This window comes from Hypanus sabinus, chromosome 5 (genome assembly GCF_030144855.1).
Source record: "Hypanus sabinus isolate sHypSab1 chromosome 5, sHypSab1.hap1, whole genome shotgun sequence".
Lineage (NCBI taxonomy): Eukaryota > Metazoa > Chordata > Chondrichthyes > Myliobatiformes > Dasyatidae > Hypanus > Hypanus sabinus.
In genome coordinates this window covers 22,722,215-22,736,750 of record NC_082710.1, presented here as the reverse complement: position 1 = coordinate 22,736,750, position 14,536 = coordinate 22,722,215, and the positions used below count along the sequence as shown (strand labels likewise).

Here is a 14,536-nt window from a genome sequence, read left to right as displayed (position 1 = left end):
TAGACCACTATACTTTTCTACATTCCAATTAAGTTTTCCTTCACTTTCCCATTCCAAATGAAAGCACTTGGGCTTATCCAGTCTTTATTCACAGCTACAATTTTACAGCAGTGACAAAATTCATTTGAATTTTCTCTGCATCTTTTTCCCATAAAGTGTAGATCAAAACTATCTGTGGCACTCAGTCAATGACCTAACTACTGTACTGTCCTAGCACAACTTTCTTGCTCTAAGACTCCATCCTTTAGATAATAAACCATTCTGTATGCTTTTAAATCACTTTATTACCTGATATGTGGAAATCCATCCATTCCAATGGCCCAATGTTCCTCCACCCCTCTCAGAAGGTTTATATTATTTAGAATTACAGAATTTCCTGGTACTTTGCTAGCAATCTTGGGTTGTGTAGAACATAGAAACACAGAAAACCTACAGCATAATACAGGCCCTTTGGCCCACAAAGCTGTGCCGAACATGTCCCTACCTTAAAGCTAACTGGGTTTACCCATAGCCCTCTATTTTTCTGAGCTCCATGTACCTGCCCAGGAGTCTCTTAAAAGACCCTATCGTTTCCACCTTCATCATCGCCACTGGCAGCCCATTTCATGCACTCACCATTCTCTGCGTTTAAAAAAAAAAGCACCTTAAAACTATGCCCTCTTGTGCTAGCCATTTCAGCCCTGGGGAAAGGCCTCTGACTATCCACACAATCAATGTCTCTCATTATCTTGAACATCTCTATCAGGTCACCTCTCATCCTCCGTCACTCCAAGGAGAAAAGGCCGAGTTCTCTCAGCCTATTCTCATAAGGCATGCTTCCCAATCCAGGCAACATCCTTGTAAATCTCCTCTGCACCCTTTCTATGGTTTCCGTGTCCTTCCTGTAGTGAGGCAACCAGAACTGAGCACAGTACTCCAAGTGGGGCATGACCAGGGTCCTATATAGCTGCAACGTTACCTCTCGGCTCTTAAACTCAATCCCGTGATTGATGAAGGTCAATGCACCATATGCCTTCTTAACCACAGAGTCAATCTGCGAAGCAGTTTTGAGTGTCCTATGGACTCGGGCCCCAAGATCCCTCTGATCCTCCACACTGACAAGTGCCTTACATTACTGCCATATTCTGCCATTATATTTGTCCTACCAAAATGAATCACCTCACACTTATCTGGGTTGAACTTCATCTGCCACTCTCAGCCCAGTTTTGCATCCTATCAATGTCCTGTTGTAACCTCTGACAGCCCTCCACACTATCCACAAAACCCCCAACCTTTGCGTCATCAGCAAATTTACTAACCCATCCCTTAATTTCCTCATCCAGGTCATTTATAAAAGTCACGAAGAGTAGGAATCCTGGAACAGATCCCTGAGGCACACCACTGGTCACCGGCCTCCATGCAGAATATGACCCGTCTACAACCACTCTTTGCCTTCTGTGGCAAGCCAGTTCTGGATCCACAAAGCAATTCCTCCTTTGATCCCATGCCTCATTACTTTCTCAATAAGCCTTGCATGGGGTACCTTGTTAAATGCCTTGCTGAAATCCATATACTGTACACTACATATACAGCTCTACCTTCATCAATGTGTTTAGTCACGTCCTCAAAATATTCAAACAGGTTCATAAGGCACAAAGCAATGCTTTGACAAAGGAATGCTGACTTTTCCTAATCCTATTATGAATCCCCAAATGTTCATAAATGCTGCCTCTCAGGATCTTCTCTATCAACTTATAAAGTAAGACTAAACGACTAAAGTAAGACTCACTGGTCTATAATTTCCTGGGCTATCTCTACTCCCTTTCTCGAATAAGGGAACAACATCCACAACCCTCCAATCGTCTTCATTGATGATGCAAAGATCATCGCCAGAGGCTCAGAAATCTCCTCCCTCGCTTCCCACAGTAGCCTGAGGTACATCCCATCCGATCCCAGTTACTTATCCAATTTGATGCTTTCCAAAGGCTCCAGCACATCCTCTTCCTTAATATCTACGTGCTCATGCTTTTCAGTCCGCTGTAAGTCATCCCTACAATTACCAAGATCCTTTTCCGTAGTGAATACTGAAGCAAAGTATTCATTAAGTACCTCTGCTATCTCCTCCAGTTCCATTCACACATTTTCGCTATCACGTTTGGTTGGTCCTATTCTCTCATGTCTTATCCTCTTGCTGTTCATGTACTTGTAGAATGCCTTGGGGTTTTCTTGCCTTGAGCTCTTCTGGCTCTCCTAATTTCATTCTTAAGCTCTGTCCTGCTAGCCTTATAATCTTCTAGATTCCTATTATTACCTTGTTTTTTGAACCTTTCGTAAGCTCTTTACTTCTTAACTAGATTTACAACAGCCTTTTGTGCACCACGGATCTCGTATCCTTCCATCCTTTCCATGCCTCTTTGGAACATACCTACCCAGAACCCCACGCAAGTATCCCCTGAACATTTGCCACATTTCTTCCGTACATTTCCCTAAGAACATCTGTTTCCAATTTATGCTTCCAAGTTCCTGGTTGATAGCCTCATTTTTCCCCTTATTCCAATTAAATGTTTCCCTAACTTGTCTGTTCCTATCCCTCTCCAATGCTATGGTAAAGGAGATAGAATTGTGATCACTATCTCCAAAATGCTCTCACACCAAGAGACCTGACACCTGACCAGGTTCATTTCCCAATACCAGATCAAGTACAGCCTCTTGTAGGCCTACCTAAATATTGTGTCAAGAAACCTTCCTGAACACACCTAACAAACTCTACCCCATCTAAACCCTTCACTCTAGGGAGATGCCAATCAATATTTGGAAAATTAAAATCTCCCACAACAGCAACCCTGTTGTTATTATTACTCCTTTCCAGAATCTATCTCCCTATCTGCTCTTTGATGTCCCTGTTAGTATTGGGTGGTCTATAAAACACACCCAGCAGAGTTATTGACCCCTTCCTATTTCTAACTTTCCACCCACGGAGACTCTGTAGACAACCCCTCCATGACTTACTACTTTTCTGCAGCTGTGACACTATTTCTGATCAACAGCACCACACCCCCACCTCTTTTGCCTCCCTCCCTGTCCTTTTTGAAACATCTAAAGCCTGGCACTTGAAGCAGCCATTCCTGCCCCTGCACCATCCAAGTCTCTGTAATGGCCACAACATCGTAGCTCCAAATGCTGATCCATTTTTCTCATAATACTCCTTGCATTAAAATATACACATCTCAAACCATCGGTCTGAGCGCATCCCTTCTCTATCACCTGTCTATCCTTCCTTTTGCACTGTCTCCAAGCTTTCTCTATTTGTGAGCCAACCTCCACTTCCTCCGTCACTTCAGTTTGGTTCCCACCCCCAGCAATTCTAGTTTAAACTCTCCCCAATAGCTTTAGCAAACCCTCCCGCCAGGGTATCGGTCCCACTCGGATTCAAGTGCAATCCATCCTTTTTGTACAAGTCACACCTGCCCCAGAAGAGGTCCCAATGATCCAGAAACCTGAATCCCTGTCCTCTGCTCCAATTTCTCAGCCACGCATTTATCCTCCACCTCATTCTATTCCTATTCTCACTGTCACGTGGCACAGGCAGCAATCCCGAGCTTACTACCTTTGAGATTCTGCTTCTCAACTTCTTTCCTAACTCCCTGTAGTCTGTTTTCAGGACCTCCTCCCTTTTCCTACCTATGTCATTGATATCAAATGTACCACGACCTCTGGCTGTTCTCCTTCTCACTTCAGAGCCATCAAACTTTCCTCATATGTTAACCTTTTCATTACCAGTATCATTTATGTGAACCTCCTCTGGATCGTCTCCACTGCCAGTACATCTTTTCTTTGTTAAAGGGCTTAAAGCTGCCCACAATATTCCCAAGTGTGGTCTGACCAATGCCTTATGAAGCCTCAGCATTAGATCTTTGCTTTTATATTCTATTCTGTTCAATACCTCCTCAAAACCTAATAAATATGTAGGCACGATTTCTCCTTCATGAAGCTTTGCTGATTCTGCTTCACTAAATTCAAGCATTATATCCTTGCCCTTATATTCTAGTCCTCTCGAAATGAATGCTAACATTACCTTTGCGTTCCTTATCCTGACTTGACCTGCAAGTTAACCTTCAGGGAATCCTTCACAAGGAATCCCAAGTCCCTTTGCATTTCTGCTTTTTGAATTTTCTTTCCTTTTAGAAAATAGTCGACACCTTTATTCCTTCTATCAAAGGCATAACCGTACATTTTTTTACACTATATTGCAATTCATTGCCTATTCTCCCAATTTGTCTCAGTCCTTCTGCAGCATCTCTGCTTCCTCAACACTATCTGTCCCTCTAACTATCTTGTATCATCCACAAACTTGGCCACAAAGCCGTCAATTCCATCATCCAAATCACTGACATGTAACATAAAAAGAAGCAGTCCCAGCACCGACCCTTGTGGATCACCACTAGTCACCAGCATCCAATCTTCTATCCATGCTAATATCTTCCTGTAATACCATGGTCTCTTATTTTGTTAAGCAACCTCATGTGTAGCACCTTGTCGAAAGCCTTCTGAAGATCCAAGTAAACAGCATCCACTGACTCCACTTTATCCATACTGCCTGTTACTTCCTCAAAAATTTGTCAGTTAAGATTTCCCCTGAAAGAAACCATGCTGACTTTGGCCTATTTTATCACAGGCCCCCATGAACTACAAAACCTAATGGACTCCAACATCTTCCCAGCCACTGAAGTCAGGCTAACTGGCCTATAATTTCCTTACTTAGGCCTCCTTCCCTTCTTCATGAGTGGAATGGTATTTGCAATTTTCCAGTTCTTTGGAACCATTCCAGAATCTAGTGATTCTTGGAAGATTGTTACTAATGCCCCCACATTCTCTTCAGCTACTCTATCAGAATCCAGGGGTGTAGTCCATCGGGTCCCAGTGACACGTCTACCTTAAGCCTTTAGATGATGCAGATGCTGGAAATTCAAACAACACACACAAAATGCTGGTGGAACACGGCATTTTGTGTGTGTTGTTACCTTAAGACTTTACAGTTTCTCAAGCACCTTGTCTTCAGTAATAGCAACTACACTCTCTTCTGCGCCTTGACCCTCTTGAATTTCTGGCATACTGCCGGTGTCTTCCACAATGTAGACTGATGCAAAATATTTTTTCAGTTTTCCATTACAACCTCTCCAGTGTCATTTTCCAGTGGTCTGTTATCTACTCTCACTTCTCTTTTACTCTTCATATATTTGAAATGGCTTTTGGTACCCTCTTTTATATTATTGGTAGCTTGCCCTCATATTTCAATTTTTCTCTCCTCATGTCTTTTTCATTACATTCTGTTGGTTTTTTACAAGTTTTCCAAACTTCTAATTTCCCACTACTTTTTTTTTGCCCTCTCATTTGCTTTTATACTGTCTTTTGACTTCCTTTATCAGCCATGATTGCCTCCTCCTCCCTTAAGAATGCTTCATATTTGGGATGTATCCTGCACCTTCCGAATTGTTCCCAGAAATTCCAGCTATTGCTGTTCTGCTTTCATCCCTAATGGTGTCCCCTTTCCAAGCTACTTTGGCCAACTCCTCTCTGATGCTTCTGTAATTCCATTTATTCCATCGTAATACTAATACATCTGATTTTCTCCCCCTCAAACTGCAGGGTGAATTCTATCATATTAGAACTCCTGTCAGGGTCTTTTCACCCTTGCAGTTTCTTAACTCTATCCTTGAGAATTCTGCATCTTCTAATCCTATGTCGCCTCTTTTTAAGAAATTGATTTAATTTCTTTTTACCAACAAAACCAACCCATTCCCTCTGCCTACCTGCCTGTCCTTTTGATACAATTTGTATCTGTAGATGTTAAGCTCCCAACTAGGATCTATGAGCCTCACTTTTGTGCTTTGGTTTCTGAAAATGCATCAACCTTTTGAAAAAAAACTTGAGAAATTCCAAGTAATTCATATTTCTTTAACTCTGCTTAACTACTTGACTATTCTCCAGATAGTTTGGATTTCACATTGTCATAGTTAATGTGAATTATAGAATGTATGATTCACACATCATCTTCATATCTTAAATTCTAAACAAAAATCATAAATTCCAATGTGAATAAAACCATGTCATTGTATACAGTCATTAGAAATATCTTAACCTGTTGTATTGATATTTTCACACAATTTTCCCACTTCTACAAATATTAATCTAGAGATTAATTGATAAAGAATGGACACTTTGAATTCAGAATTTGTAGATGATATAATGAACCACAATAGAACTATAGTTACATGTAATTTCGGAAATAGAACTTATTTTAAGATGCAATTTGTAATCTTTTTATTTTGAAAATACTGAGGATAATTATCACACTCATAAACAAGGTTACTAATTTTCTTTTTGGTGGTATAAAAATTGCGTGTTAGTAAATGAATTGCTATGACATTTGCTTTAAATTCTGCTACAATTAGAAGCGAAATAAACTTGAAGGAAGTACAACAGAAAGAAAGCTGCAGACTGCAAGTGATAACTGGGATTCAAAATACAATGTTAAAACTTCTCGAACTATACAGACACCAAGGATAAAGAATGACAGCTGATTATCATTAACTTGGCATCTCAAGAAATTGTTGCCCAGGCCTTGATGTACGGACAACTCTATTTGCCATAATACATTGCCTTGAGTGAAAACTTGTTTTGACATTGTTTTATTACAATACATCCTATTTCTTCTGGATTTTATACTGATCTCAAATATATTGATGACAGACTTTGGGACCAAGTACCTCCTTTTTTAAATATATTTTCTAAATGCAGCAATAGAAGACTTTTCTATACTTCTGTTTGTACTGAAATTTTCATTCCTGATCATCAATACACTTGAACAAGGGTAAAGCATACAAATTTATTTAACACTGGAATGTTTATCTATTGCATTCAATACTTTCTATACAGTGCTCTCATGACATTACCCTCAATTGAATGCATCAGGTAAAATATTGTTATTTCGTCTTAGAAATGAATGGTTTGTGCAGTTTTTGTATGTCTCAGTACATCTTATAGTACTATTTGTTTAGTATTTCCAGTTTGCAGGAATATTTGTTTAGATGCTAGTGTATTGTCAATAAATAAATGTTACCATTTATTGTGGATATCTTTTTATATGGTCTGAGTTTAAACTGACTGATCACATTTTATTCTTTGCAACACACACAAAATGCTGGTGGAACACAGCAGGCCAGGCAGCATCTATTGGAAGAAGTACAGTCGACGTTTCAGGCCGAGACCCTTCGTCAGGACTTCTTCCTATAGATGCCGCATGGCCTGCTGCGTTCCACCAGCATTTTGTGTGTGTTGCTTGAATTTCTAGCATCTGCAGATTTCCTCGTGTTTACATTTTATTCTTAAATAAAAAATTCAGTAAGGTCAATACTTGTTACAATTAACTTCCTGATGAGAGAACAGCTTACAATGAATGACTACTTGATAATGATGATCTCAATAATTTAATTTCTGGTAACATCCTGAGAATAATGATTCCTTGATTTGGATGTACTTAAATTCAATTTTACTAAATTCTATGTATATGATTAAAATTAATGCTTATTATTTAGATGAGCTGAACTTTGGCACACTTTTCCAAGCGTATTATGAATTCTTCAGAACATGCAAGTGCATATTGAACATTCATAAAACTAAAATATACTTACAAAAAGTTAAAAGCCACATAAATGGATTATGGAAGCATAGTGCTTGTACTTCTATGTGTATATTGCACACAAGAGGTGTACCTTTAGATTTTACATCGCTCCCAGTGCAAGACCACCCCACTAGAACAATGGACCAATTACTTATTGCCTCAATTCACATGTCATTGCTCTAGTTGCATTTTATGCATAGGATAACATTATCATTATGACATTTGAACTACCAACAGGAATTGGATCAATTGGTGCCAATGAGTATTTGCTTACAATTCACCAAAATTTATATCATGCAGAAAATCCAGAACAATATGAAAATTCAAGTGGCCCCTCTTCAACTTTGATTTTACTTTCATTATTTCCCTGACATTGATGGTGCAGTAGCCTGATCATGCTGTTACAAAGACCATTCCCATTGCTTATAGATATTCTGGCTATTCCTGATTTTCAATTCTTATCCACCCCTTCACCCTACCAGTTTCCCTACTTTCTGCTTTGTTTCTCTGTTCCCTCTCTGATTTCCACATCCCTAATGACTGCTTCAACTGCACTCACTTGGTTCCCAGCAGGGCAGAATACCTGAGCTTGGACGAAAGCTGCTGTCGGAAAGCGTGTCATCTATTGGTAACAGTAGTCAGCTACTGATGCTTTTAAATGAGAGAATAAAGCAATATGTTTTTAATGGAGGAAGTCTCAACTCAGCAATACTTTTGATGGCAGCTGATCTTTCATTTTGACAAAATACAAGTATAATGCTATTTAGTGCCCCAAAAATGGGTAAAATCTAATTTCTAAAGCCCAAGTGGGTGCAAGTCATGGAAACTTGTTTCAATGTGGGCATAAGACATTGCAATCAATAAGCTTTTTTTCCACCTACATTATTTAGCACCAATGGAAAGTAGAGTTTTTACTTAAATAAAATTTATCTGTGAGTGAAATGAGTAAACTCATTTGGCACAGAATCCCTTTTTTGCTTCAGAACAAAATAAAAACCATTTCATAAACAGAAAATATACCTGTAATACCATTTCACTGATACTTTCCTTGTGGGTAAACAGAAAGCATGAGGACATACAGTACTGTGCAGAAGTCTCAGGCACCCTATGTGCCTAACTCTTTTGCACAGTACTGTAAATATCAGATGGTCAATTATAAATAAAAAGGAGCACTGGGAAGATGTATTTACTGAGAAAAGTTAGTATATGGAACTCCCCAAATTAGAGATCAGTTAAGTCAAATTACTTGATGGCTCGTAGGATATGCACAGGAGAAACGATAGAGCATAATGGTGGTGTGTATAAATAGAGAGAGAGGGAGGAGGCGCATGTTGAGCATTCCTACCAGCATAGACCAGTCCATCTGAATAGTGCAGTATATTTTGCACTGAGTGACCACCTTATTAGGCACAGGAGTGGAACCTGGTGTGGTTTTCTGCTGTAGCCCATTCACTTCAAGGTTCAACGTGTTGTAGGTTCAAAAAAGCACACCACTGTTGTAACGTGTGGTTATTTGAGTTACTGTCGCCTTCTTGGCAGTTTGAACCAATCTGGCCATTCTCCTCTGACCTCTCATTAACTAGGCATTTTTAATCACAGAACTTCCACTTACTTGATTTTTAAAAATTTTTCGTGCCTGGTGGTTGTTCATGAAAATCCCAGGAGATGGTAATTCTGAAACACTCAAACCACCCTGTCTGGAACCAACAATCATTCCAGGGTCAAAGTCACTTAGATCACATTTCTTCCCCCTTTCTATATTTGGTCTGAACAACAACTGAACCTCTTGACCATGTCTGCATGCTTTTATGCATTGAGTTGCTGCCACGTGATTGGCTGATTAGATGTTTGTACGAATGAGGTGCACATGTGTACCTAATAAAGTGGCCACTGAGTGTATATAATTAAAATAAAGGTTTGTGAAATGAGGATTAGAAAGCTACTATTAATCCAGATTTATATAATCTAGATGAATGAAATACACACAATGATGATCCCTTTTTGCTTTATGGGAACATCTGGTGAGTAATTGCTGGCCACTTAGGACCTGCTGCTAATAGGATTCAAACCAGTTATACACAGAAGATTAAGACCCTTTGAGAGTGAAATCCATGTAATCTTTTTCATTCAAAGCGGCAACAGAAAGACAAGTATTTTTATATGTGTTCTTAGTATTTTGTGAGTATCATAATTCTCAATTGTAATTAGTTGCTGCTGGCAATCTAGTTTTTGACTATATAAGACATAATCATATGGATTAACTGTATTTTGAAAGATGAGAATTATTAATAACAGAGGAATATTGATCCTGAAAGACCTGCCATGAAAATAATTACATGAAAAACATATATTTGGGATCAATAAAATATAAGGAAATTGAATTGGAAATTATGCTCACGACAGTAATGTCTTCTTAGCAAATCAAATCCATGCAAAAATACTAAAACTTGGTGGAAAATACTTCCTGGCATGTTCATGACATCTTCTTCCACATCCAGATCAAGATCAATATTGACTTCTATACTGAAAAACACTGACCAACTCGAAGACTGCTTCTGCTGCCCTATTCCAGTCCATGAGAGAGAGGTCCTCCGTTGGTCGAGGTCAACCTTAGATGTTGCGTCCTAGCAGTCGACATGATACACAAGCTAGGGCAGAACAATATGGAGAGCAAGCTGCTGCTCATCCAGCAGGCTCCCTCTCTGCACACAGCTGATGAACCCAAAGGAATGGCAGAAACCATTACAGTTTGGTACTAGCAGCTTTGCAGGAGTTGACAGTGTTGAACTCAATGTGGTTTTAAGGTGCCAGTAACCCACCTTTGCCCCTTCTCCTGTCAGTAGAAATGGTTCCGCTGGGCTTAGTAGCTAAGTCACATGTGAAGGCTAGGAGCTGGACTTGGTTGCCAGAGGCTACTTGAGGCACACCCCACTGGGAGCATTCAACGGGTAGCATGAGCTCATTCCCCCTAACACTCCCTCCGGCAAGAACAACCTTAGGGAACCAGCCTGTGACATTCAAGGAAACAGCAAGAGCCTGGAAAACATTTGCATCATTCAGAAGTCAGTTCTCAGCTAATGCAGACACCAATGACGAAATTCCGAGGGCAGTCTTTCCATCAAATGAGGAAACCAAAACCTCAAATGCAGCATTAAATTCATGGTCTATTGACAGCTGTAATCTAACCACCTATATGTTTCAGGCAACCTACAACAGGGATCTCAGAGATCTGGAAGTGTACGATATATGATTGACAAGCTGGTGGATCAATGTCTGCATCGCTCTGAGATCAACATCCCCAGCATCATAACACTGGTTGTGCTCACCTACTTGCCTGACATCAAACTCCTTAAGTGATTAGTCTAAAGATCCATCATGACAAGGGATCATAAACATTATCCTTGTATGTTTAAAAAAACTATACAATCCCTCTACTCATGGGAGTATTTCACCTGTGATTGCTCAAAGTAGAGTGAGAGCATCCAGGAAAGCATAGAGCTCCTTAAATCTTTGTGACAGGAACATCTGGAGGTCATGTACAAACATTGAAAGGATGTACAATATCCTAAACAATCTACCTATTCTACTCATTAAGCATCCCAATTAGAAAACACAGACATTTAGTGGAAGTAGGTCATCTATAATTCTAAGGTACTGTCTCAGAAGATATAGAAAGATTTACATAAAGTATCTCAAATGAACAAGTTCCTCTCCAAAGCATCCAGTGATATGATCCATTCATATTTAAAGCACTTAATCCTATTTTCTTCAGACTTATTATTTGTAGCTCAAACCCTCTCACAATCAATTTTATCTTTTTTTCTGTACTGCATCCAGTGTCTTTAAGCAACAACTTCTAATGAGTTTCCCTTTTGTAGGCTGGAATTTTACACCTGCTCTATTTCCTCGATGTAAGATAAATAGTTTTAGAACTTAGCAATAAAATTAGTCAGAGACCCAATGATGTTCAAAAGAGAAGGAGGACAGTGAAAAGCAAAAGTTCCCAAAATTTTAACAGAAAAACTAACAAAATTGCTGATGCTGGAATCTGAAATAGAAACAGAAATGCTGGAAGAACTCAGCCAATCAAAGAGCATCTTTGGAAGAAAACCACGTTCTGTGTCTCAATTTATATGTGTTATTTCTTTTCCCTGACATTTGATCTCCCCTCTTAATGATAAACATTGTAATTAAAGCTGTTTGTTATAATATAACCACTACCCTAAGTGAAGGCAATTCCATTATCCCAAAGCTATATCGTAGGGAACTTGGGCTGCTATTAGAAAAATAATTTGCAGGTAGCATGTTTTATCTCAGAACTTTATAAAACAAATCTTTTTGAAATATAACTCCATATATTGACTACCATATTTGCCAAGTTATGAACATAGAACAGTACAGCACAGTACAGTCCCTTTGGCCCATGTATTATATCAACCTTTTAATCTGTTTCAAGATCAATCTAACCCTTCCCTCTCACGTAGCCTGCCATTTTTCTTTCATCCATTTGCCTACCTAAGAGTCTTTCAAATGTCTCTAATGTATCTGCCTCTACACCACCCCAGCAGTGCATTCCATGTGTTCTGTGTAAAAAGGAAACATCTCTGATGTTTTCCCTATACCTTCTTCTGACATTTATGGCTTCTCATATTAGCGAATGCAGCCCTGGGAAAAAAGATGCTGGCTGCCCACTCAATTTATGCCTCTTTTTATGCAAAAAATTAGGCCCTCTATTAGTCAGGATCGATGTGGATGTTGCATCCCAGCTGTCCATAAGTCAGGACACTGTGATAATGGAAAGCAAGCTGCTGCCCATGTAACTGGCTCCCCCACACCACACAGCTGATCAGTCCAAAGGAACGGACGGCACAGACTGATGGAATTTGGCACCAGTGGCGTCACAGGAGTTACCAGTCAGCATTGAACTCAACGTAGGACTAGCCCTCAAAACTTTTCCTAACCATGATACTGTTTAAATGAAGCTGTGTTTGTACCCATGTCTACCACTTCCTCAGTCACTCATTCCATACACCTTCATGTGGAAAAACTTGCCCCTCAGGTCTCCTTTAGATCTTCCCACTCTCATCTTAAATCTCTGCCCTTGAGATTTAGACTCTGTTACCCTAGGGAAAAGACAGTGACCATCCACCATATTGATGCTTCTTGTAATTTTATAAACCTCTATAATATCAGCACTTAGTCTTCTTCACTCTAAGGAAAATAGCCCAACGCATCCAGTCTTTCTGTATAATTCAAGCCATCCAGTCCCAGCAACATCCTTGTGAATCTTTTCTGCACCCTCCCGATAGTAATCATATCCTTCCTATAGAATGGCAACCAGAACTGTACACAGTATTGTCAGTGTGACCTCACCACGTTCCTGTACAGCTGCAGCATGAAGTCTCAACTTTAATACTCAGTGCCTTGTCTGATGGAGGTATGTGTGCCATTCATCATCTTCACCATCATGTCTACATGCGTCGCCACTTTCAGACAACTATGTACTTGTACCTCCAGGTCTCTCGATCCTACTACACTCCCCAGGGACCTGCTGCTCTCTGTGAATGTACTGATCTGGTTAAACGTCCCAAAGTGCACCACTTCATACTTGTCTGAGTTAAAATTCCATCTGCCATTCCTTAGCCAACTTTCCTTTCGTAATCTTCGCTGGCCACCACACCAGCAAATTTGGCGGTATACCACCCACATTTTCATCCAAATCATTAACAACAGGGACTCGCTCATGTAACATACTACTGACCACAAGCCACCAGCCTTAAAATCAACAGTCCTCTACCATCCCCTGACCCCTTCCACCAACCCGATTCTGTATCCAAATTGGTAGCTCATCCTGGATCCCATATGACTTCATCTTTCAGACCAGCCTGCCATGTAGGACTGTCATCAAGAAAAAAATTCTGGAGCATATAATTAGCTCTTTATACAACAGCAACTATAGTTCATTAATCAATAAAAGCTCTGAGGTATTGAAGCTATTATAGTAATGTTGTCCTCTTCTTCAAAGTTCAAAGTAAATTTATTTTCTAAGTACATATATGTCACCATATACAGCCCTAAGAATCATTTTCTTGTGGGCATACTCAATAAATCCATAATACACTAATAACCATATTAGAATCAGTGAAAGATTGCGCCAACTTAGGTGTTCAACCAGTGTGCAAAAGACACAAACTGCAAATACAAAAAAAAGAATAATAATAAAAAATATATAAACAGTAAATAGCAGGAACATGAGATAAAGAGTCCTTGAAAGTAAGTCCATAGTTTATGGGAACATCTCAATGATGGTGCAAATGAAGTTATCCCCTTTGGTTCAAGAGCCTGATGGTTGAGGGGTTACAACCATCCCTGAACCTGGTGGAGTGATTCCCAAGGCTTCTTCCTGATGGCAGAAGAATTCTTCTTGTAGTATTAGGGGTTTCAAACTTCTGGAGGGATATTCTTTACACCAAAATATATAACATACCAGGTCTTTATTCATTCTATAGTTATATATAAAACAATCATTTCAGTTTCTTTTTTAACCTTTCTTGGCAGAACTGGAAAATATTGCACACTGATTGAGAATTTTTAACTGATCAAGAATTAGCCTCTCTTCAGTCAAGATCAAAATGTGGACTATCTAAATCTAATCCGCACAGAACCGAAGTGTAATCTTTCATTAGATTAGAATCCAATCTGTAAGTAATGTACTATCCATTGCTCAGTATATCTGAAATGAGGAAATTTAAAGATCTGCTGATAGACTTGGATGGGACTCAGGAAAGAGGAGCACATTTGAACAATCTAGATATCGTAAGGCAGAAGTGATTCTGAGCAGGAGTGAGAGCTAGAAAAGGGGGAAGGTAAACTCGC

General features: G+C 39.5%; 1 protein-coding gene across 8 annotated transcripts in view; it reads left to right on the top strand.

Moving 5' to 3' along the window:
* Positions 1-7,110, top strand: part of epb41l4a (erythrocyte membrane protein band 4.1 like 4A) — a 223,575-nt gene extending 216,465 nt beyond the window's left edge. For all 8 annotated transcript variants that reach the window (XM_059969539.1, XM_059969535.1, XM_059969533.1 and 5 more), the window contains one exon: positions 6,432-7,110. In XM_059969539.1, coding sequence (XP_059825522.1) covers positions 6,432-6,560 — 129 coding nt within the window. In that variant the 3' untranslated portion in view covers positions 6,561-7,110. The remainder of the gene's footprint in view (positions 1-6,431) is intronic.
* Positions 7,111-14,536: the final 7,426 nt, after the last annotated feature.